Source organism: Aulostomus chinensis, chromosome 5, assembly GCF_037954235.1.
Source record: "Aulostomus chinensis isolate RoL2024-O1b breed Wild chromosome 5, RoL_Achi_v1.0, whole genome shotgun sequence".
Lineage (NCBI taxonomy): Eukaryota > Metazoa > Chordata > Actinopteri > Syngnathiformes > Aulostomidae > Aulostomus > Aulostomus chinensis.
The window spans coordinates 17,315,626-17,340,963 of NC_141324.1; the positions used below are offsets into that span (position 1 = coordinate 17,315,626).

Here is a 25,338-nt window from a genome sequence, read left to right on the forward strand (position 1 = left end):
GAGAGCCTTACACATCTGTGCCTCCAACTGAGAAAGTCCACGTGCCTAGAAGCTTTTATAGATGTACTTTTGGAGGATTTAAGGTAAGATGTAGCAGTTGAGAGACCAAAAAAAAAAAATACCCTGCATAAACACGGTGGGAACTAGGTAGGCTAAGATTTTCACGGAATATTAGGTTACTCATGATTTTATGAGAATCTCAAAATAAAAGAGAGAGAGGGAGTCTGCCCGTGACACTGGCTCCTTCGCCCGAACCCGTTCGGTATTGTTTGAGGAAAATAACCGGAGAACCATCACACATCAACAAATCCCAGCATGACTCTTCTTGGCCTGCTGCTTTTCTCTGCATATCAGCTGTGTGAGCGTTATTAAACAGTCACTATTGACATAAGCATACGTTGAAACACGATAGATCCACCTGAGTAGCTCGGGTGTAACTGAGTAGCAAGCGCCATTCAAACTCACTCGGAGAACTGTAGTAATTAATTGATAACCCATCGATGAGAAAACGTACTGTAATCTCTTGAATACAAGTGATAAGCTAAAAACCTGCAGGCATAATGGATCGCTGAAGATAAATGAACATCAATTATGCGGACATTAAATTACTCACTTGAGCTCCACCTTGCTAGCGCTGTGTAATGTTCTGATTACGTCATTAATCTCTGCTAAGGAGGTTTGTTTGTCGTTTTGCAGGATTACACAGAAAGTACCAGGAAGAACTCATTCAGTTAAATTTGGGGGCAGAGCTGCTCAACACGGTGAAAAATGACATTTTGTTTTATTTACATCAGGTTTAGTTGCAGTATTTAGTCCGTCATCAGGATCAAGCAACGCCTGATTTGTGTAGGTCGAGCACACCTAATGAAACCTAACAAACCTGACTCTTATTGTCAGGCTTTTTGCTCAACGTGGTCATTGAATTTTATGGACAATTTGTGATGAAATTTTGGTTGCACGATGAAACTTAAGAACCTAAGAAACAACTGATTAGGTTTGATAAGGTTCAGGTATGATGTCATAGCACCTTGGCGGAGGTCTCGCTCGTGATCTATACGCTTGAACGTTTAACAACCATAGGAATTGGATTGGACACACCCCAAAGACACTCGCACCAAGGTACGACTGAGTCTCTGTTGAAACTAATTCAGCTGCAGTTTCATTATCTTTATTCAAATGTTACATTAAATAAATCTCTGGATTTCTCCAAGCACTAGTTATCTATCTTTACGAAAGCGCAAACGTCGTACAAAAAAAAAATGGCGAAAGATGCTTGAAGCAAATGAAGGTTGTGTATGACCAAACACCGCTGATTCAAATTCCACTGAGTTTCGAGGGAATGTTTGTCATCTTGACATATATTTCCGTCTGAGTGCAGAGGAGAATCCTTCCATCTGTTCATTTACATTTATTTAAAAGCTCCCTGACTGAAGTCCATACGTGCGAGTATACAGTGTATGTCATCATTTCTTTTCTTCCCAGAAACAGGCTGACTCGACCCAAACGTCACTGTCAAACTGATGAGTGGATGTGTAACTGTGTGTGAAGCTCACATCAAAGCCTTGCCTCTTTAAATGCCCAGCCTTGGTAGGAAGTGGGGAGGGTAAAGACTTCATAGGAATAAGGAATGAGGAGGGAGGGAACAATTGGAGAGGGGGCATGAATTTTATACTGTTCAGTGCGCCCCATTACAGAACAGGTCTGGGCTTGGGGAGTGTGTGTGTGTGTATGAGACAGCTGTGCTAACCGGTTGAATCAAGACATCATTCATGGGTCTAAACTTGACAAACAAGCTCACACCAACACCAAACACAGAGACAAATGCGCGCGCGCACACACACACACACACACATGCGCGCACACACTAATACGGCTCCTCGTATGAAAAAAATCATCTCTGCATTGAGATCTTTATAAAAAAAAAAAAGAAGAAAAAAAAGTGCAACAAATCCCAAATTCCTCACAGGCGTATACTGGCTGGATATTTTTAAGGGTTAGTCTCCAGAACCCCCCAGCTTCCTCATTAGCACAAATAAGATTGTAAGTAGATACAGGCCTATCCTCCGCTACTCTTCCCTCTTTGTCCCTCTTCGCTTCTGTTCTTGTGCACAAATGAGTTCTAATCTTTGTCCTCTAGCTCGCCTCCAACCCAAAGAATTGCACATGGAGCTCATGAGGGACGACACACATACACACACACACACACACACGCACACACACACACACACGCACACACACACACACACGCACATACAGAAAGCAATACCCTCTCATATTGGAAATTTCATCTACATGTTAAATATTATGAATACAGGATTTACGACCTGAGTAAGGATGCTAGGTTTTGAAGTGACCTTGGGATGCATTACATTAAAATGTGTCCCCGGGGCCCCGAGTGGCTTCACTATTCATGAAGGGGGGGGGGGGGGGGGCTGTAAGGTCAACAAGTCAACATATACTGGGATCACTTAATCATGTCAGTCATTAAATTAAGCATGAAAATAAATCACACATCAATATTCCACAAATAGACCCGTTGATGCACTTACAGACACTACAGTGTGTTGTTAGTAGTTTTTTGTAAAAATAAAAAAGGTAAAAACCACCTTAAGCAATATTAAAAACTTTTTGGAAGTTTGGCATTTCAACTTCTCTCTAATTTCTTTAAAAAAAGTCATATATCCTCTTTGCCTGAGTAGATCAAAGCATTAAAGCCAAACAGTCTACCTTTAACCTTGCTTGTTTCAGGGAAATGCCTCCTGTGCCCCATCAGTTTCCTAGTTGTACTCTGGCCAGCCAGCCAGGCGGCTGCTCGTATATCGAGATGCTGTCCACTCATTTCCCATTACCCTCTGTGTTTCCAATCAATAGTTAATTACCTCCAAAATCACTCTCTTTTTACCCAGCTGAAGAATTGGACAGCACAGGGCAGACAGAAGCTAGGAGTCAGTCTTATGCAGGGTGAAAACTGTCCTCCCACCTCTGTTACTTAGCGGTCCATCAGAGTTACTCATGGAAGCTAGAATTCCATTTCAGACAGTGCTGGGACTTCATTTCTCTCTACCACACAATATTAATTCCTCATGCCGACACACTCACACACACACACACACACACACACACACACACACACACACACACACAGATATCAATGCACAATTCCCCTCTATCTGTGCCTCTCTTGCCAAGAAGCTAATGTTTAATAAGAGATTACATTTATGTTGAGGAGAAGGGCAGGCGTGTGGTGAAATATGTCCACATGTCCTGAACCTGGGGGAGGCTCTGGCACTTACTCATTAATAATGGGACAGGCCTCAGGCCCGGGCCCTTAGCGCTCTGTCTCCGCTCATTTCCTTTCCACACATCAAAGCTTTGTGTGTGTGTGCGTGGGTGTGTGGGTGTGTGAGCTGGGGGCGGCGGGGGGGGGGGTTCTTGCACATTCACATCTGTGAGTGTGTCACAGAGTGGTACTCATCTCCCTTTTGGGTACAAAATGCAAGTCTCCATGATGTAAATAATTCAATTTACTGGTGAAGACTTGGGTTTAGAGTGAGGCAAAGTAAGGTTAAGGGTTAGGGTAAGTAATGAAACGGAAACATGACTGTTCGTCTGTGTGTGTGTGTGTGTGTGTATGTGTGTGTGTGTGTGTGTGTGTGTGTGTGAGTCCCTATGAGAAAGAGCCTGTGGAGAAGCCAGCTTTTATTTAATCGGAAGTGGAACTGCTTCTCTCACCATCTGTAATTTCAGTCCTATTAACGTTCAGCCTTTAATTCTTTAATAGCTGGATGTGCAGCATCCTCTGGGCTTCGGATTTACTTAAAATGCAAGAACTACCAAGTTTCCTGTGCAATTGTAACTTCATATGTTGTACATTCAGAAGCACTGCATTTGCTAAATAAACCCAGTGAGATGCAGAGAGCTTGCGGTGTGCGCAGCTCCCAAGAAAACGCAGCACAGAGAGGTGAAGTAATGCGCTTATCAGTAACTTTTTTACAACATACCACTACACCTGTCTCCGCCCCTCTCTTTTGTCAGCCTCCAAACTTCCCACTTCCAGCGCTTGAGCCTGAGCCTGAGGGCTATAACGGCTAACTGAATGTTTCTGAGCCTTCACTCAGGAACAGATCTCATCAGAACAATCATCTCATCAGAACAATCGTAAATGAAGCTTTTTGTTCTTCCAAACCACAACTCCGGCAGCCTCTCCCCATCCCTGCAACGGCTGTGTCCTCACAAGGATGCCTGGTAGTTCTGATTGTCTCTTGGAACGTTTCATAAACGCATATGTTTTCCAAGGAAGATCCATGAGGGTTGGTGGGAGGTAAGGGGGCGTGAGTGGCATCTACCGTTAGATTTAATTAAAATTTCTTGAAAAAGAACAATCAAGCAGTGAAGAAGACACAGACATGGTGGTGAGTCAACAATGAGCCTCTGTAGATCAGAGGCGGATGCATAAAACTCTCTCAAGTATTGTACACATGGTGTGTGTGTGTGTGTGTGTGTGTGTGTGTGTGTGTGTGTGTGTGTGTGTGAGATAGATGGATGTGATCGCAAGAGCATGACATTTATTTAGGAATGTTTATCAAAGATGGAAAAAAATTAAAAAATTATTTGCATTGTTGCAAAGCATCTGAGCGTTTTTTTCACGTATCAATTCTTAGATGTGGAGCATATGAAATGAAGACAAATCCAATTTTTGATTCTACATGGAAACATTCCTGATGATCAATTACAGGATAATTCCAGGAATTCTGAATGATTCCATGAATTTGTTGCAAAAAGCCGCTATATAATAAAAAAAGAAAGAAAAATTCAAACTCACTTGTTCCTCTTCTTAACTGATTTGATATTGATAAGCGATTCGTTATTAACTATATATATATATACAGTATGTATTGCCATATTCACAATCTGTACTTTCCGGACTAAACTACTGTGTGTAAACTACCCTTCTCAGTATCTTGACTGTGTATTTTTAAGCAACAGCGACAAACTACATGTTCAGAGCTTTATTTTGATGTTTGGCTGGTGGGGGTCTGAGATAAATCCAGCTGCCACTCCGTCACCTGGCTAGCACCTAAACATGATAACGCCTCCTCCTGCTGGATGTGAGAGTTTCCCTGAGCGATAGTTGGGAACGGTCAGTGCTCAGCCAGCTACTGCCAGCTGTGCACTGACTCGGTGAGGAGTGTGTGTGTGTGTGTGTGTGTGTGTGTGTGTGGGGGGGGGGGGGCTCTAGAATATAGCAATCCCTTTTACAGTCGTGTAATAAAAGAAATGATTACATGATGAAATCAAAGTCTGATGTTGCGATCTTTATCATGCTGAGAATACATTCGCCAGACATGGGGCTGATTAAGCGACGTCAGGTGGAAGAAATATCTCTTTCTGTCAGATTATTTCTGCTTTCTCAAATAACGGTATTTAAATACATCCTTTGACGTCAGTGTAGAAGTCCCAGGAGCCACAGAGCGTGAACTGTTAGAAATAAGACTCCATGATCAATTCTTTCTCATCTCACCTCTCAACTGGACAAACATCAAAGAGGCTTCCCCTTTCCTGTCGACTGACCAACTGTCACCCAATCTCTTGGACAGGTGATAATGGTGTGGCGGGGAAGCCGGGTCATTGTGCACAATCAATTCCTAGCAGTGCCTTTTTCCACAAGGCGTGACTAGGAGGGTTAGCGCTACTCTTGTGGGTGCATCTGTTGTCCATGTTGTGCATCTGCCATTTTAAAAAGCAGGTCTATACTAGGAAACAGATGACTCACACAGTTTGAGGTTGAACCGTGTCACCGGCGTCATCGCTCTCACCTCTGTGCTCTAATGTGTTGTGTATGTCTGTGATGCAGCGGGTCTGCTTATCCCTGAGATGCCACAGATACGGTCTTAGTCACAGTCACCTGCTCTAAAAAGGGTCAAGCACGAAAGAAGATGGGCGCAACCCAACACTGCTGATAGCATCTCTGCTGCAAGGAAGGAATGTACGGACGACACAAGAAGAAAACATGGTGACGAAATATCCATAGAGAAAGAAAATAGGCTCTGGCCTGGAATGGAATGGGAAAGGACACACACACACACACACACACACACACACACACACACACTCACTCACAGTTTTGTGTTTCTCTGTTCGTGCTCTCTGCCTTGAAACTCTCACACAGAGAGGTACACAAAAAATATGCACATGCATACCAGCCCCCGACTTGCATTCACCATCTGGCCCTCCGAAGGCTCAGATGTCTCTGGGGTAAGGTGAGCTGTGAGGGGGTCTGCGTGCGCTATATGAGCGTGTGTGTGCGTATGTGTGGAGAGAGTGAAAATGGTCATATCGTATAGAGAAAATATGCACCATACTACTGCTGCATTCTGTGCACTACGCCTCCATCATAACAGGCAGCAGAAAACAACTTCACAGCAGTGCAGTTATACAAACTGCAGGCAGGGTTTTGGGCTGGGCGTCGTCGGAGCTGACAAGCCCACATAAGCACACCTGAACGCCCCTCATCTTTACACTTTGGGCAAAATAAAACCTCCATTATGGAATGAGGCCATGTCTGCTGCCCCTGCCAGCTGTAATGACTTTAGCACTCTACTGACAACACAGACAACCAAACGCACGCACAATACACACACGCAGCAGTACAAAACGAGTGGAAAATTGAATTCTGCTTTAGGTGGTCTCAGGTCAGCAGCAGTGCCTGTGGACAAAATACACTCCCGTGTGAGTTCTCTCTCTCTCTCTCTCTCTCTCTCTCTCTCTCTCTCTCTCTCTCTGTCAAACACACACACACACACACACACACACCTGAAAGTCTGCCATGTCTTTTGAGTCCAGCTGAGTGTCCGATGTTGAACTTGTACTCTTCAGACTCTTTTCTCACCATTTCAAATCAGAGAGCAAAAGCGAGGTATCAATCTCACATTCACATCCATTAGGCTCTTTTCACAGGCTGTCCTCTACACAGCCTGTGAGTTCACACACACACACACACACACACACACACACACACACACAGAGGACTGGCACATCAAGTAGCAGAGCTCTCTTAGCTCGGTACAACACTGTAGCCTAACAAAGCCAGTGTGAAATGCTACAGGCTCAGTTTTTAGAACAATATTAAAATAAGAGACTCATTCAACCAACTACAGAACTACAGAGAAAACTTATTAAAAAAGACATATTGCATCTACATCATTATTATCACTAAGGTTTAGGAACAGGACAGGTACTGTCTCTCCCAGCCTCACTAACTCCGCCACCTGTGCTTCATTATTCCAATCACCTGAGCACACCTGCGAGTGCACCCTCGTTCTCCCCTGAGGTCGTCATGGTTGTCACCCCCTCCCTTCCTGCACGAATCCCATTCCGCAATGTGCCTCACAGCTAGACGTTCCCTGATCGACCCGGGTCTCCGTGTTCTCCAAATGTTTACATGTCTTTTTTCTGCTGTTCTTCCACCATCAAACACATTCATGCGAGGACTTATACTTTGATTTATGTTCATCTTTGTTTCTTCTTTTCCAATCATAGGAACCGCAGGGGCTTTCTGGACTCCTGATGCTCGTCGAGTCCTGAGTTTCTAGATGTTCCGTTCGTCCTTTACTCATCCCCGCGCAATCAAACCTGAGCCAAGACCGTCCCCCTGTTCCATCACAGATCGAGGTAGGAATACTTTGATACCTCACTATCCTGGTCATTGCAAATAGTAAAAACATCACGATGCACTATATCACGTGCTCTTTCAAAAAAGCAAAGCATTAACATCCAAACCGGAATTCCATGAATTCACTTGTCGACTGTACAAAAAACAAAAACAAATAGAAACAAAATGTTCCAACTGTCTCTTGAGCTCTGCCAAACCACAGCACAACATCAAGACTGTGTTCAGGTGAGGCTACTTCTGCAGTCGCTTCACTGCTCTGATGAGAAAACATTGTGGACTGTATATCCCAGGAGGAAGACTGACCTCAAGTCAGAGTTTTAGGTCAGCTATGGGCCTGGAGTGGAGTAAGTGGCTCCATTTACACAGACAAAGCAATATTCCAACCCAGCTCTCCTGATAAGACACTTCAGTATTCTGATCTTAGTTGTGTCGCAAATGTGTTCACACTTCGATCGCACTTTTGCAGCATTTCGCGACACGTGGGGAAGTCGGACTGCTTTACGATGCACAGTCCTGCTTCCAGCCAGTGGAAGCTCTTAGCTCAGGTTTTTTTCTTTTTTTAATTACTAGCAAGAAAACACTAAAAATGTACGACAGCAGCAACACGACAGAAAGGTTTAAAGTCAGCGTCTCACTCAAGGGCACCTCAGCTACGCAGTGGAGTCTGGGGCTGCCCCTCAACACTCTGAACGCTCTCTAAACTCTGATCAATACGCCTCTCTAATGCCTCTGATAGATGCTTATCAACAGTGTGCGGTTCTATACTATCATCTGTTGCTTAAGCCATCATCATTATCATTGTTTAGCTACAATCTTTTTCATTCCCTTGGCCCCTGATGAGGCATTACCATCGTAAAGTACTGGTACCGTGGGGACTGGTTGTAGCACATTACAAATGTTCTCTTATCACACTGCTGCTGTTTTATCCTGTGCAGGCGTAGCTCAGGTATCTTTGTAACTCAGACGGCCTGCATGGTGTTCACACACTTCCACAGCCTAGTTCTGTTGCAGGCTACTCATTTGTAAAACACGGATACGGCATCTTTTTTTTCCGAAAGCGGCTGACCTCCCTCCTTCTGTCAGTCTCATCTTCTTTTTTTTAAATCTCTCTCAGTCCCTTTCTGTCTTTTAACCAGCATTTCCTCCCTATTCCATTCCATTCATCCCACCAGCACCACCACCAGCACCACCCAGTTCCAGGCTGTTAAATGAGTGAGCTTATCTAAGCCTAATTGGTTTAAGGGCAAAAAGAAATAAGCAATGGTTCTGTAAGTAGGGGAGAATTACTGCTGCTGCTGGCAAGAACCAGCTGCACAGCACAGAGAGAGGGAGGGGGGGGGGGAGTAGAAGACGGGTGGAGAGAGACAAGAGGGGAACGGGAAGATTAGTGAGGAGAATTAGGGAAGACAGAGTGGGAGATGTGGGGGGGAGGTGTGGAGGAAAGTAGGCAGAGAGAAGGTGAAGATGAGAGGAGAAACGGGGAGCAGACAAATGAGGATGAAACAGAGCGCTGCACATGCTTCTTTTTCTAATGGAATGCAAATCCTCATCCTCACTCTGGTTATTGTCGGCTCTGTACTTCAGGTCTGACTGGCTCCTACTTTTCTGTTGGGGAAATGTCTTCGTGTGACTCTACTTTTCGGTTGTTCGCCGTCCATCATAGGCGTGCCAAAGGTTTAGATCTGACGGTACGCTTGAAGAAACGTAGAGTTTCTCACTTCATCGTGCTCCTCTATTAGAGCCTCTCAGTGCTTGTAGTTTATTTCCTAGTTCTGATTTTTATCCCTCAGTTCAACATCAATGACGCATAGGGTGTTATGGTGTGTTTGTGTGTGTGTGTGTGTGTGTGTGTGTGTGTGTGTGTGTGTGTGTGTATTGGGGGGGCATGTGCGCATGTACAGAGAGGTCAAATACACTAAATTTGTCTGTGTCCATATGGTCAGAGCTGCACGCACACAAACCAACACACACTCAGATCGGTGACACTTTGTGGTTATCAGATGATTTAGACCCATAATCAGATTAAGGGTGACAAGGGAGGCGGGTATAATGTGGTCAATGCTTCCACTCTGTCGCTCTCTCTCTCTCACACACACACACCCAAACACACACCAAAAAAAAAAAAAAAAGATGAAAGAGCAACAGATTGGCGAGCAGATCAGTGAAGATTTTAACCTGCCCATGGGACAACCTCCTTTCAATTAGCGACCCAAACACGGAAATCACTTTCATCCTTGTTACCAGGGTAACCCAGAGGCCATTTCCCTGCCCATCTGTTTCATCCCATCTTTTAAGGGGAGAAATCCCAACACCCCTCCTTTTTTTTTTTCCAAGCAAGGAAGTTTCTCAGCTCTCCACCCATCCTCCGCTAATCTCCCTGAATTGACGTTTCTGCTGCCTGTCATTAAAAAAACAAACTGATGAGCACAAATAGGAGCCACCACTAAATTACAGAGCAGATCCAGAGCATGAGAAGAGTCCAGGGAAGCTGACTCTGAAGCCATTTAGAATCAAATCTAGAGGAGGCCAAAAAAGGATTTTGTTTTTTTCTTTTTCTAATACGCTTCAGGGAGTGACAGGTATGGAGAAACTGGTGCGTTTGTGTTCCTTCCTGCGCTTTGATTTATCGGCGGGGATGAGCAACCATACAAAAGAGGAGAGGAGACATTATATATCCCATGACGCTGCTGAGAGATATCCATCCATCCATCCAGCAGCAGCAGCAGCAGCAGCAGCCGGGGTCTGAGACTCCAGTCCAGTACAGTGTCCCTGGGGTTCCAAAGCGGAAATGAAAACCACGTTTAACTGAGGAGCAGATATTAGCTACTATAGTGCCACTGCTGCCTGTCTTGATGTGGGTGTGTGAAAGAAGAGGGGATAGGAGGAGAGCCACAGAGAAAGAGAGATGAATACATAAAAAAAGAGAATAAATGGGGAAGAACAAAAAAAAATAAAGACTAGAAAATAGAACGAGCTGATAAAAACGAGATTGTGGAGAGCTCTTGCACGAACATTGAGAAGCTTAACGAGATTGTGATTGATGCTTTTCAGGAGACAAAGAGTGAGATAAGCAGCACATAAACTTCTCTTGTGCCATTAAAACTCAAATAAATCAGACAAATCAGTCTTCAGAGAGACCAAGCGAGGACTCCGGAATAAAGACACAACCCCGGACATCTACTGCCATCCACGTGTATGCCATCCCCGCATCCTCTACACCGGCGGGAGGCGCAGAACCCGCTGCCATCATCATCATCATCATCCCCCAAGAGCGCGTCTTGGATTAGGAAAGGAAAAAAGAGCATCTCCCACATTTAGAATACAAAAGAAAGAATCCCAAATTTCTTTATTTACCTTCCATCGCAGAAGATGTGATGACCAGCACATATAAAAGCGCAAACAAATCCACTCTCATGGCAGAACGGTGGTCTCCACAGCTTGGGGTCTTTTTTTTTTTTAATTATTTCTTTCTCTTTTCTTTTCCCCCCCCCAAAAATTATCAACACGCAAAGGCGCGCGGGCAAAAGAGAGAATCCCTCAGTTGTCAGACTCCAGCAGAAAGCCCGTGTTGTTGTGAGTCACATTTCAAGCCGTAGTAAACAATGTGTGACAATCAGAGCTGAGGAAGAGCGGAGTGTAGGTGCGGAGGGGTGCGAGGAGAAACGAGGGAGGGGAGGGGAGGAGGAGGAGGAGGAGGAGAAGAGGGGGGAGAGCCCCGGCATTGCCTGCTCGCACTCCCCAGTGAGGCGCGGGGGCCAATCACCGACTGGGAACCGATACTCTCTAACCAATGGGCACCTCGGAGCTCCTCCCACCTCGCATTGTCAAAACAAAAAACTTTACTCGACCTATTTGAAGCGGTTGTCGTTTCAGGAAAGGGAAATAGCGTCACCAGTAGGGAGGCTGCTGCCACTGCACCCTGGAGATGATCTGACAGGGTGTGGGTGTGGATCAGAATATCTACGTTGTAAATGAAAATAACTGGCTTTTATAAAGATTACATTAGTTGTTTTTTTTAATTTTATTAGTGTTTGTTAACCCCTCACCTATGATACATTTTAGAGGAACATCCCCTCAAACAGCCACCCCCCTCCCACACACACATACACTCTTTCATTAAGCCTGCACAACTGCAAACCCCATTTGTAATGTTCTTTAATAGCTTTGGCAAATCCACTCGCTCCTCTAAACGATATTAAACAGGCACTGCACATCAGCTCCCCTCCCTCACCCTTGTCAACCCTTTGTGTGCTGCAACAGATGGTGCACCCAATGGGCTTTTCCTCACAGGGACACATGAAGACCCTGCATTGGTCTGCCCAGTAGAAGAAGGAGGCATTTGCTGCCCTCTTGCCCAAAACCATACACCTGTCTTGGGCTAGATATGTCTCCATTTGTCCCTGGGGCTGAAGAATTGGGTTGTTAATCTAGAGCCTGAGTAGCCCTGGTTTTACCCGGGGCCACATGATGGCCTAATACTTCAGTGCTGTCCCTTCACAGCACACTGGCCCACATACTTCTAACCTGCTAGGGGGAGGGGAGTGGGGGGGGGGTAGTTTGTGTCACTCTTGATATATAAACCTATATTTTCATTTATGTGTGACTTAATGCACCATTTGTCTGACCTGCTTTTCATCACATGCACCTAGCAATGACAAAAACTGGACATATTTAAATGGAGGTGAGTCACATTTAATGATGGTGGCCAGTCGATAAACTGGGGAAAACACACTGGGGCCGATACTGCGGGAGCATCGGGCAGTGATAGGGGAGTAACTTGGCAATACTGTTTGACATGGCACAGCACAGCATGCCCCCCCCCCCCCCCCCCCCCCGTGCTGAATGCTATGTAGGCATATGATCGCCACCTGGCCTTATTTTTCACCAGGCCAGTCATCGTCACCTATTGACTCCACAGATCATCCCCCAAATACAGAAGCAGCACAGGCCAATCTGTTCCTGTTTGCTGTCCACACCCTGGGGCGGAGGGGGGGACATGAGGAAGGTAGGAACAATAGCGCTACATCCTCCCTTACAGCACAGACAAATGCATCCCGTATGATAACACAAATGCGTGTGTGTGCAGCTCCTCACAGAAACACACACGCAAACACACACACACACACACACACACACACACACACACACACACACACAAACTCTGATAATGATTCACACAAAGCCACACAAGTGCTTGCCTATTTCAGCCTGAGAGCCTCAACACAGCCCTATACCAATACTGAGCCCAAACACATTGTAGAGAGCCTCTCATTCTCTTGCTGGCCTGATTTTTCTCCTGTGTGGTAAAGCCTTTGCGAGTGCAGCATCCCGGCTCTGTTTTCATTCCTCCAACACTTCAAGACAAAATAAAAAGGCAACCTCTCAAAGTATTTTTTTCCCCCCAAACCCCTGCATTTTGTGAGCTGACCTCGCTGTTATTGTGCCTTTTTTTTCAGTCTGTAAACATACGAACAGCTTCTGCCTCTAAATGACCGATGTGCCGCGACCTTTACATTTCTCCCCTCTTTGTCCTGTGTTATGGTTTTGGCTGCAGCCTGTTGTTCTATATTTTGAAATGAAGTCAAGCAGGAAATACATAATAGTGTGTGAGGCGACAACAAGAGCAACACCGAGTATTCTTGTAGAAAAGACCTTTTTTAGGATGAGAGGGAGAGGAAAGCATATATTATAGAGACAGCGATGTTTACACAGACACACACTCATTATTTAGATTTATGATACAGGAGAGCAGGGAGGTATAGTTGATGACAAGCAGGCACACACACACACATACACACACAAGATAACCATAGATGATTATAATGGGGCAGAATAATAAAAAAAAAGGCAGACAGAAACAAGAGGCATATTTCTAAGAGACAATGAAGTCTTGTGTGTTGATGAATATGAACACGTGAAAATGTCTCACAGTCAACACAAAGATAGTGTAGGGATTCAGCAGGTGAAAGAGGAGCGCAGTGCTCCACCCACCCGGTGGGGATAGACTGGTTATTAGGCTGGACTTTAGCTTCATCCATCTTCAGGAGTCTGGGCACTGGCCATTGACAATATGAGCACAGCCAGGACTGAATACAGATTTGCTCTGGACCAGAGTTCCCCAAATAGAGGGTCAGGACTCAGTAGTGAGCCACAGCTGTACTTTCTGGGTCACAACTCAAGAGAGACGATAGAAAATAGGTTCATTGTGGTGGAGGCACGAGGTTGTTTAATGCATATTTGAATGCATATTTGAAAGTCTGAACAGGAAAAGGCCAGATGGTTTGGAGTTGTGTTGCAAACAAAAGTTTCCTTAAATGAACCAGAAACACTCGTGAAACTGTGCAAAAGAGCCACTGAACGCTCAGCACGGAGCCGTACCTTTGTTAGAAGTGTGGTTGTGGGGAAAAATGTACAGGAAATAAGATGTATTTTTGGAGACAATTTGTCAGTTGGTCTGATGTGGAGACAGGACAGCAGCTAAATACAGCACTCGCATTAATCTGCCAATAATGCCCAGACTGATGATACCTGTCCTCAGCCATCAGCCAACAGAGAAATTAATAACACTTTCCTGACGCACAATGACACATCAAGCAAACAGCCCCACAAACCTACACAAGCCAAGATGAAAATACCCATAAACACTTAGAGAATAGCATTAATAAATCTTTGTTTTTGTGTGAGAAAGAGGGAGGAAGAAGAATGATTGCTCTCCATTTCTCCTTGCGGAGATGCAGCGAAGGCATTATTTGTTTTAAGTATCGCGGTTTGATTAATAAGTCGTTAACTCATATTAATTCTATTCAAGATTCGACCTCTTTAGTTATCATTAATCACCATGGTACGAGGAGATTCTGCTCAGCGTTGAATGAGTAAGAGCGTCATTATAGCTTTGTCAAGTGTGTGTGAGAGAAAGAGATAAAAGATTGACTGAGGGAGTGCATGTGCAGGAGGCTGTGTTCCTGTTTACTCTGTTGTGTTTAAGTATGTGAGCACAGTTGTGGTGCAGGGGAGTGAAATACAGAACGGAGGGAGTTAGACCATCATCCATTGCTGTGAGGTTTTCTTTTGTAGAAATTCGGCCTCGTTTTGGTCATCGTCTCACACACAACTTTTTTTTTGAAGCGCCAAGTTGTTTTTTTCAAAACGCTTAAAGGACTCATAGGGAAATACACTTACTGTCCGTCATTTTGGGAGCAAGAAAAGCAGATAGATACCCTCCTCTCCTCCTGACTGAGCTCCAGGAACCCACCAGATGGCTGGCTGCTTGTTAGCTTAGCTGTAATTAATGCTAGCTCTGGGAAACAGCAGCATAGTGTCTCAAAAGTCATAAAATACAACTTAATCCAAAACAGTCTTTGTATGGTTTGATAGAACAAGAGTTGTGCTTAACATTCACGATGAAGAAAAAAAAGAGAAATGATGAGATGATGTTCTTACTGTATAGAGTCAAATAAATAGCTGAAACTTTTTTTCCTGACTGGGTGCAGTGGTTTGACACTGCACGGCCGACTTTGTTAGAGAGGATGAGGAGGATTACCTCCGGACAAACCAAGACCTGATCTCCTTGAATGGGAATACACAGAGGAGGAACTGCAGGCTTTGGAAGTTGAGAGAGCAAGACGGGGCGGGAGGCTGTTGCAGTCAGAGTAGTGCTGGGTATTATCTGATCAGAGACTTATAAGATATTGTTCCTTTGAATTTTTTCGCAGCAAATGTTAATAACACATCTCGAATTCTATTAATGCAGGCAAAGACCATTTTGGAGAACAACGTATCTGATGACTTTTGAGACAGCTTTCTTTCTAGCATTCCTTGCAGCTAAGCTAACTACTGTAGCAGTCAGCTGTCTGTGGGTCCGGAGCCCTTTAATGCACATGGAGAGGAAAGAATGTATGTATCTGTTTGTCTGGCTCTAAAAATGACACACAAGAAGCCAGAATTCTGCCGTTCCTTCAAGTCTTTGAAAGCCCGGGTGATTGCCAGTCAGGAGCAACGAGTCCCAGGCTTTGCTTCCTGTCTCTAAGATGAAATTGAGGGTTAAAAAAAACATCCTTTAGAGTTTCGGAACAAATTTTTGTGCTAGAGAATTCCATGAATGGGGCTTATTGTGCTCCCAAAAGGTGCAAATGACCCCAAAAACAGAGTTGAAGACCTTAATGCATAAAATCATGCAACGCGATACAAATCATCCATGGACCATATAACAATTCACTGATTAATTATTTTCCTGACGGTGATTAGGACACATTCATTAGCTGAGGGATGATTAGGGCTCTCTAATCACAGATTAGGTTAATGGGGTTCTCATTCTACTTTGCTGCAGCCTTTTAAGAAAGTTTCCCATATTAACGGTACGGCCTCAACCCCCCTCAGTGTAATACACATCTCAATTTCCCACCTCCTGCAGAAGAGGTGCCTTGACAATACCAACATTTGACACATGGTAAATTGGTTTTTGTATCCCCAAACTTGTTATCATGAGCTGGACTGCAGAGGCTCGTAGTTGTCGGGCTACAAAAGCAACATTTAAGGAGGTGGATTTGTTAATGAGGAATAACAAAACTAGTCTGACAGCTCATCACTTTATGTCAGCTCCCGGTGACAGCCTATCCCACTCGTTTTCGTCTAGTTGATTGTTTCACAGGGACGCCATCAAAATGCATTCCCTCTTCTCCTCTGACCTGTCTTTTTAGCCGCTTCCTGGCCTGCGACGGATAGTTCAGTACAATCTATCAACCTCAGCGTGCCGTCGGGGGCGAATGTGCGATCAGAGCCACGTCTGGACAGCGCACATACACAACCGACCAACCCCACCCCATCCCTGTGTCTGTCACACTAAATGGGATAAACATCTGACAGTTGAGAGAGGGAAAGAGACAGAAACGTAGGTCAAATCAATCTGCCCTGTGTCTGCCATACACTGATCCCCCGTCATCGGCTGACCCCGGCCGACCTCGGCACACAGAGCTGAGGGCTGCATTTGAATATTAGAGACAACACACACGTTGTGTACAAACATAGTGGATGACCACACAGGATGCTAGATGTTGAGGACAAGAGGAACTGTATAACTAATCTCAGTTATTACAATATGGTGGCAGAAACAATGAGCCATTTTAACATCAGAATTTATGGCTAATGAGATGATAACTTCATAATATATGACCTGCTTCTCATGATGCGATCGTTTTGCTCTTGGTATAATAAAATAATTCCCATTATGTTGAATTAATGATGGGTAATAATTTAATAATTGCCCCTACTTGAAAAAAGTTTTCAAATAGAACTGTCATTCATTTTTCAGCTATTATATTATTTCATGATTAATTAAGATGTGGCATAAATAGTCTCAACACTAATTACCGAGACACATAAATACATGAGGTTTGAACCACTCAAATTAGTTGTTAAGTCCATTATCTGAGACTGATTCATTGTGGGAAAAGTTTTGTTTTTCTTTCTCTTTTATTGATCCACCACCTGAGTGTTGTAGTTGGTGATGGCATTTTGTGTTTTTGAATCAGTATTTGTGAGTTGTTATTTCGTATTTTGGTTTTTAATTAGTCACTTTATTATTCTGCACCACGAGGTACTGAAACAATCCTATTATCCCTGTGTAAAAAGGCACATGCAGTTGCACACACACACACACACACACACACACACATAATCTGTACAAAATAAATGTTGAAACATGCTATCTTGCTTATTATGCCATAGGGCACAAAGATGAGCAGAAAGCCATCCATCAATAATAATGTTTATTCTGTTTGGAGTACAGAGAGTGTAAGATGACACTTGGCTACGGGACAACAATGTGCTATGACATTTATTATTTAGGTAATTACCTCATTTAACACATGCCCACATCTACACAACAATTATCCAGTCAAGCGCACAAGCAAACAAACAACAACCGCTGTGGCGGCGGTTTAACACAATGACCTTCTGATATTAACATTGACCTTTGGAAGCAATCTTTTCTCCCAACATGCATCACCAGATCAATAAACATCTCTGCCAGGTGATGCTTGCAGTTTTATCAGTCTGTTGCAGGCTCGAAGATAGGGTGCGCGCACACACGCACGCACGCACACACACACGCACGCACGCACGCACGCACGCACGCACACCCTTGTTCTCATATCTTTGTGAGGACTATAATTGGCACTATGCATTCCCTAGTCTTGTACCCTTACCTTAATCATTACAACCAAAAGCCTAAATTTAATCCTGATCCTTAAACTAACCCTAACATAATTGTAACCCTAACCCAAAAACCAAGTCCAGACCTTCAAACGGCCCTTTGTAGTTGTGAGAACCGGCAAATATCTCATCACTTTTTGTTCAAAATGTACCATGGTCCTCACAATATAGCGAACACACACACACACACACACACACACACTTCCTAAATGTCAAAACCACATGTACTGTGCACACAATGTGTGTCATGTTACTACAGTACACACCCAGACTGACTTGTTAGCTGTTGCTAATTGCTAATCAGCGTTTCGTATCATATGGCAGCAATGTTCAGTTCAAAGCTCTCACTCTAGTTCCTTCCCTACATTTATCTGTCGACCGGTTCCTCTTCTTCTTCCTCCCTCTCATTTGAAGTCGGTTCACTCAGCTCATAAACGCAGACGACTGAGCTTTCCCTCTGCTCTCGGCTCGCTGTCCCGATCCAATCAGGAGCAGACCCCATTACTACACAGTTTCCTAGTCAATGATTTCTCATTTAGGCCACACTCCCCAGATCCTCAGCTCATTGAGGGCTTGATGAATGACCTGTCGCGAATATACATGTGTGTGTGTGTGTGTGTGTGTGTGTGTGTGTGTGTGTGTGTGTGTGTGTGTGTGTGTGTGTGTGTGTGTGAAGAGAGATTTACCGGTCCCATGTGAGGACACAAGACATGTGGATTGAGAAACTACAGTAGATTTAAAAGTCCTTAGGGTCAGACTTTCTCAGCACGCCCATTCCTAAAGTCTTTCCCAGTGACAGCATCTTTATCAAGAAAATGTGAAAATGATGCAACATGAAGGTAACATGTTTTTATAATAATTTGGTTTGATCTCAGTTTGATAAATGAGCTGAAACAGAAGAATGCATGAACCCGGGGTTTCATTAGTAGGGGTAAATGTTACTATGGAGTAATGCATGAGACTTTAAAAAAAAAAAAAGTTCTTTGAAAGAAAAATCAGCCTTGAATGATTCATAAAATAAAAAGGCTACAATAGGATCAAACAAAGAATGTAACTGTGAGTTCAATGAAAGATTTTAGCTTCAGTATTTCATGTGTTTAATGCCGTAAACTGTCAAATAATCCAAATACGTGTGTGTGTGTGTGTGTGTGTGTGTGTGTGTGTGTGAGGCCTCCTATTTAACAATGACTAAAACAAAGCAAAGAAACACACTGTGACTGGAAAACAGAACAGCAATAAATTAAATCCAACGAATCAAAAACACACTGGTTTGCAATAAATTTGTTGATTTATTCTAAAGAATTGGAACTTTTATTAAATCAAACACTGATGGCGCCATCACTGTATTGTACCTCATTTTTATTTTTAACAAAAAAAGAGAAGTTTTTATTGCTGGTCAGGGGGTAGTTGGCAGGAAAATATTTCAAAGGAGGGTACATTATTTGAAAAAGTTAGAGAGCCACATTTTCTGTGCATTTTTTCCATGAATAACACCACAACTTTCTGCAGTTCATCATCAGGAACTCAGGAACTAACTCAGGTCTTTACTGTGTACACTGTATACTATAAATATGGTAGTACACTCGTATTTTTTGATGCGAGAACTGGAAAGAATGACTTGTGGATGATGTAAAGGCAGTTTGAGAATTTTTTAATATTTTACTTTCAGTTTTGTCGGTGGCATCAGCACGTGCCTTCAACCCTTTCCTTTCAGTGCAAAGTAGCGGTGAACTGTGTAAGCAGTGACGACTGTTATCACAAATATGACACAACTGTGGTCCACTTTTATTTCAAGTCTCCATCCTTTCCTGGAGCTCAGACGGGTCCCCGAGAGAGTCCTGTAACTGGTGTCTATTTATACCAGTAGTAGGTGAACGCTGGTCTCTAGCACCTCTGCTGGATGGGATGAAAACAGCAGGCTGATGTCACACGACTGGGTTTGAGCTGAAACACAAGGAGGAAGTATGGATGTGAAATGTCCTCTGTCTTTGTCCTTCCAAGGAGTCAGAGGGACAAGTTCAGGAGATCCCCCCACCCCCCTTCCCACAGAGCTCTGGACACTCCCAGCTGAACTCAGGAGCAAAATGACAATTGAGAGCATCAAGGGTCAAAGGTTATTATTGAATTTTTTCAGGTCAAAGAAGATGGGTAAAGTCCCGAGGGTTTCTCAAATGTCAGATGCATTCATGGAGTGTCATCAAGAATCGGTCCAATCTGCTGGAAAAAGTGTGTATATACACAGTAACACTGAAATGTGTGTTGCTCTTTTCATTACACCCTGAGTGGGGCATACCCGCCCTCCACTTGTCTAAAATAAGAACACATTCTGGGTTACTACACAACACTTGTACCACGGTGTTCAGCCGTGTAATGAGGCCACAGCGCCACCTGGCCACCAAGATGGATCCTTGCAATTAGATATGAGTCCTCATGAGCGGAAGCCTTGGCTTTGTTTGTATGCTGAGTGCTGGAGGAAAAAGCTGATATATTTACTATTGTCCTACATTATTTCTGATTTTATTTCATTTTTTACTTTGTTCATTTATTGTTTTTTTTGTTTGTTTGTTGTTGTTGTTTTTTACAGACAATGTACCACTGAATCCTTCCAACTTTATTGAATTCTTTAGCAATAATTAGCAATAACAGGCTCCTACCACTGGAGGGCGCAGCAGATAAGAACATAGTCAGGGAGACCTCAACCAGGTCAGAATGGGTAAAGATCAGAGCGAAGGTGTGTGGGGTTTTTTCTCCACACGTACCACCATCTGTCATGGGAACATATTGTGGACATGTGAACATTCAAACCAAGGCCTGAGATGTTGTTTACTGTGTAATTTAATCAGATATTTTGGGGGTTTGTTCAGAATAAGAACAAGAATAATAAGAATACTTTATTAATCCAGCACTGGGGAAATTTAGGCAGGGGAAATTTGAAATATTAACTCCGATTTATTATTATCTTGTGGTGCGTGACGCGTTTACTATTGAGCAACACAAATTTGTGATCAGGTTTTGCGTTTTCAAATCTGTTTTGTAACCTCAAGTTTAAGTAGCTCCTATTCAGACTCTTAATAATCACGCTTCACTGGCTCAGTCGACCAACGATGAAAAGCGCAAATGTAAACACACGGATCTACACGCTGGTAAACTGCTGGAGATGAACTGTTAGGTTCCATCATTTCCTTTCTGTCTCATAGAGGTTTATTAATAGAATATTAAAATAAAAATAGTCAACATACCATATAACAATGAGGTCAAACTTAAAGCTGTTGCTCTTCTGTCTTGTTTGTTAAGGGGAAGTAACTTACAGTTTACGCGAAGCCGAGTCCTGTGAATGTGGTGAAAAATGACCAGTCATGTGATCAGGCTGTCTCTCCACCACAGTCACCGCATGAACATTTTCAATGAATCTCGATGGTTTGAGTCTTGATCCACGTGACTTCCAGATGCATCGCACCAAAGCTCTTTTTGGTAGCTTCTGGTAGCAAGTGATCTAAATATGCATCTGTGATGAGTTTATGGTTTGAGGCTGTGATGAAGGACCGGATTAGTCAAGCCACTTCATTAGAGGTTATTCGTGGAAAGTTTAGCGGCCATTTTGAACGATTGAAATATACTGAAAGCAATGTTGAGTTCTTCAAAAGGAGACGACTGTTGGTTTGCCGAGCGTCATCTATTTTACAGATATGGAATATCTGCAAAATCACGTGTACAGAAGATCTCCCAACCTGAGCGACCTGAATACCTGAATATCCATTTGGTAAGTTCAACAAATCATCTCTCTCTCTTTTTTTTTTTTTTAAATTTTCGAGCACAGAACTTTGCCTTCGTCATGTGGTCAAAGTGCGTACGGAGTGAGTACGGCTCTAGATGTGATATTCCCTCATGGCAGACGCAAGCTTTCAGTTCAAAGAAGGAGACTACAGACCCTCTCAGGGACTGAACCCTTTGCAAACATCTCTGAGTGCTGGAAGCTTAACACTCAACAAACTGCGAGTGTGAAAATGATCAGAAACCAGGACGTTGTCATGCTCGCAAAGGAAGTGTTGAAAACAAACGATGCTCAGCGGTATCTTACGCACTTTAAAATCCCATTCGTAGCGTAACTCGCTGACAACTGAGAGGAGAAAAACGGATGAAGGGACAAGCGTCATTGTAGCTACTGATGTTGTTCATGCAAATTACTGTTTCCCTAAAGTAACTTCACCTTATTGGTTAGGCCACATTCACTAATAGAAGCTGTAATTACATTTAGTCGTAGTTGTAATGTCCTCTGGTGCATTTTAATTACATAAAGTTGCGTTTGCTGATGCGGGAAAATTATATTCCATGACATTTTTAATAATGACTTTACAGCTGTTTTTTGTTTTTTTTTTTCTCAGATTGATCCGTACAGATCTAAAACCTGACAATATTATGGTGGTGAACCACATGGGCGAGCAGCTGCAATGTTTAAGGGGCAGTGTTCTGTTCCCTGGTAAAGATGAAGATGAAATGTTTAGTGGTGACCAGATTTACACAGTTTGACCCGATGAATAAGATGCTGGAGGTGGACGCATCCGGATCACCCCACAAAAGAGAAGGAGGAGCCTGGATGCTGGGTGCAGCAAGACGCAACCTGTTCTCCAGAATTCCTGGGGGAAGCAATGATGGGGAGAGAGCTGCCCGTGAAAATAGAAAAAGAGGAAGAAAACATCGCCTCGTCACTTGGCAGAAGGTCAGCTCCGATCCATCCCCTCAAGAGAAGGAAGTGAGGTGATGAGGAAGATGCACCCCAGAAAACGGAAAAAAGAAAGTCCGTATGACTTCCTGCCAGACAGTCAGGGTGCCAGCATATGGGGCCTGTGGCTACCTTCCACAGCACAGAGTTGCCAGTAATGAGCGGCTACCAGGAAGCACTCTAGTCTATTAATCTGCACAGTTGAGGGCAGCAGCTGATCAACAGTGACGCTACAAAGATTCTCTGTCATTTCTGTTCTCTTTGCTCATTTCTTAAGATGTAGAGCACTTTTTAAAAAGGTTATAAGATAAATCATTGAACTACACCATATCTTTCTAGATTGTCTACATAGACATTTATGAAATGTTTTATTTTGTGTATCCATTCATTCATTTTCAACTGCTTATCCTGTTTCGGGATGGGGGGGCTGGAGCCTATCCTAGCAGCCTTTGGGTGAGAGGCGGGGTTCACCCTGGACAGGTCACCAGTCCATCACTGGACCAACACATAGAGACAGACAACCATTCACACTCACAGTCACACCTACGGTCAATTTAGAGTATCAATCAGCCTCGTCCCCTCTTGATGTCTTTGGACTGTGGGAGGAAGCTGGAGTACCAGAGAGAACCCACACAGGAACAGGGAGAACATGGAGACTCCACACAGAAAGATCCCGTGATGGAGCCAGGACTTGAACCTGGAACCTTCTTGCTGTGAGGGGACAGTGCTGACCACTGCACCACCGTGCTGCTCTATTTCGTACATGTTTTAAATCAATATCCAAATACATGATAATGGTGTATTTCCGTATTACTTGAATCAGAATTTTAGCTGTTTAATTATTGCTTAAGTGAACCCTGGTAAACATGTAAATGAGTTTCAGTCACCATTTGTCCCAGTGTTTGACATCAAAACAAAATAAATGGATTGAAATTGTATTTCAGTACAATTCTCTACAACATATATATTCAATAAAAATTTCCCTTCAAGACGATAATTTCTTCTATTTATTGAAACCGATTTATTTTAAGGTGCAAAGTGATCCATAAAGAATGAATTCGATTTTTACTGACAATCATTTTGAGATCTACAGGCTACAGGTTCTGCCAAAATTGTGACTAAACATGAAAAGAAAAGATGTTCCACAGTTTAAGGGCCCCAAAAGCAGAAACAGCCGTTTAAACTTCAGAAGCAAATCCAAGCCCTAGCGCGTCTGCCAAAGGACAAAATGTATTCATAATTTTGAAATGTACATCTTTGGCCATTTTAAGTGTTTTGAAAATGTATCTGTGATTAAATGACTACCTGCTCACATGGTGGCCGTTTTCCTCTGATGTCCCTCAGGGTGGGAAGCTAAGATACTGGATAATGACATGCTACTGCATTCCAGGATGCCACTTGTACAAATGTAGCCAATCTGACAAATATTGACCATTTCATTGCTTCCCAGTTGAGCAGAAATTGAAAAAAAAAAAATGGAGAGTAAAACCCAATGTCATTGAGCCGTATTTATAAGTATGACAGCATTTTTAATTAGCTGTTAGTGACCTTTAACCAAGAGCTAACATACAAAAAACTCCTTTCCTATCATATTTGATAAATATCAGCAACTTTGCTGGGACATGGTTGTATGCGTATGTTAGCTTCATGACTTATTAGCTAAGGTTGCTTGTTATTGTCATGTGATACGATAGGAAAGAAGTTATTACATTAGCTCCTGGCTAAATGTGGCTAACGGATTTTCAAATAGGTTTTCAGTTTCAAATGTCCTCAATATTCCTTTAAACTCTTAATATCTATTGTTTTTTTTTGTTTTTTTCAGTTGCTGGTCAATCAGGAAGTGCTATCATGATGAGAATTTCTCAGATTCTCTTCAGGTTGCAACTTAGAATCCAACAGTAAGACACTATCCAGAACTCTAGCTTCCTAGCTGAGTGTGACATCACAGGAACATGGCCGCTGTTTGAACGTGGTCTATGTTTTCCTGCGAGGAGGTTTATTGCCAGTCTAGTTTTACATTGTTTTCACACAACAGTTTGTCATGTAGAGGCAGTAGTGGAATGTAACTTGGTATTTTTACTCAAGTTCTATACCTCAGTACAGTGTTGTGGTATCTATACTTAGCGTGTATGCATTTTAGGGCGTTTTGTGCTTTTACTCCACAGTAATTCAGTGGAAATACTTTTTTCTTTCTACTTCATTACATTTATCTTATCCCATCAGTCACGTGTAACTTTTAAGAAAAAAATACTTTGTACAGAAGCTTGACAAAACCTTACGAGGGTTTGTGCGCAACTTGTGCTCACTTAGAATTTGGAATGAGGCTTTTAACAGAACTCTTCTACATACACTTGTTTTAAATTTTACACTTCAAATAGGAATACCCACAACAAACCTACACAGAAGTAAAAGACTATTTTAAATACCAAATATAGTTTATTACTTACCACGTGTATTATTGTGCTTCCTGCGGGTAGTTTGGCTTGTTTTCCCTTATCCATTTGTATTCTTCTTATATATCTGTTTATATACATTCATGTCTGCTGCTGGTTTGTCCAGGGGATAAAGCTGCTGTTTGATAGGGTGATAGTTGCCACTGTAGCATAAAAACACCCCAAACTAAGTCATTTCACCAAGGTCGATTGCTCTGAGGCTACTTAAAACTCTGCTATTTGCAACTGTGTGGGACAAGAGGCTGGAATAAGGATGTAATCTTACAACCTCGTGGATGTGCATG

The 25,338-nt window shown here is 43.1% G+C and overlaps 1 protein-coding gene and 1 long non-coding RNA gene across 3 annotated transcripts in view; one reads left to right on the forward strand and one right to left on the reverse strand.

The window, feature by feature from the left end:
* The window catches only part of ephb1 (EPH receptor B1), a 159,473-nt gene extending 148,142 nt beyond the window's left edge, over positions 1-11,331 (reverse strand). For both annotated transcript variants that reach the window (XM_086203572.1, XM_086203571.1), the window contains exon 1: positions 11,027-11,331. In XM_086203572.1, the coding sequence (XP_086059698.1) occupies positions 11,027-11,087 (61 nt within the window). In that variant the 5' untranslated portion in view covers positions 11,088-11,331. The remainder of the gene's footprint in view (positions 1-11,026) is intronic.
* LOC147261523 (uncharacterized) overlaps positions 1-25,338 on the forward strand; it is a 76,710-nt gene that overhangs the window by 4,763 nt on the left and 46,609 nt on the right. Inside the window, exon 3 of the long non-coding RNA XR_015115783.1 lies at positions 7,540-7,671. This is a non-coding gene — a long non-coding RNA (uncharacterized LOC147261523). The remainder of the gene's footprint in view (positions 1-7,539; positions 7,672-25,338) is intronic.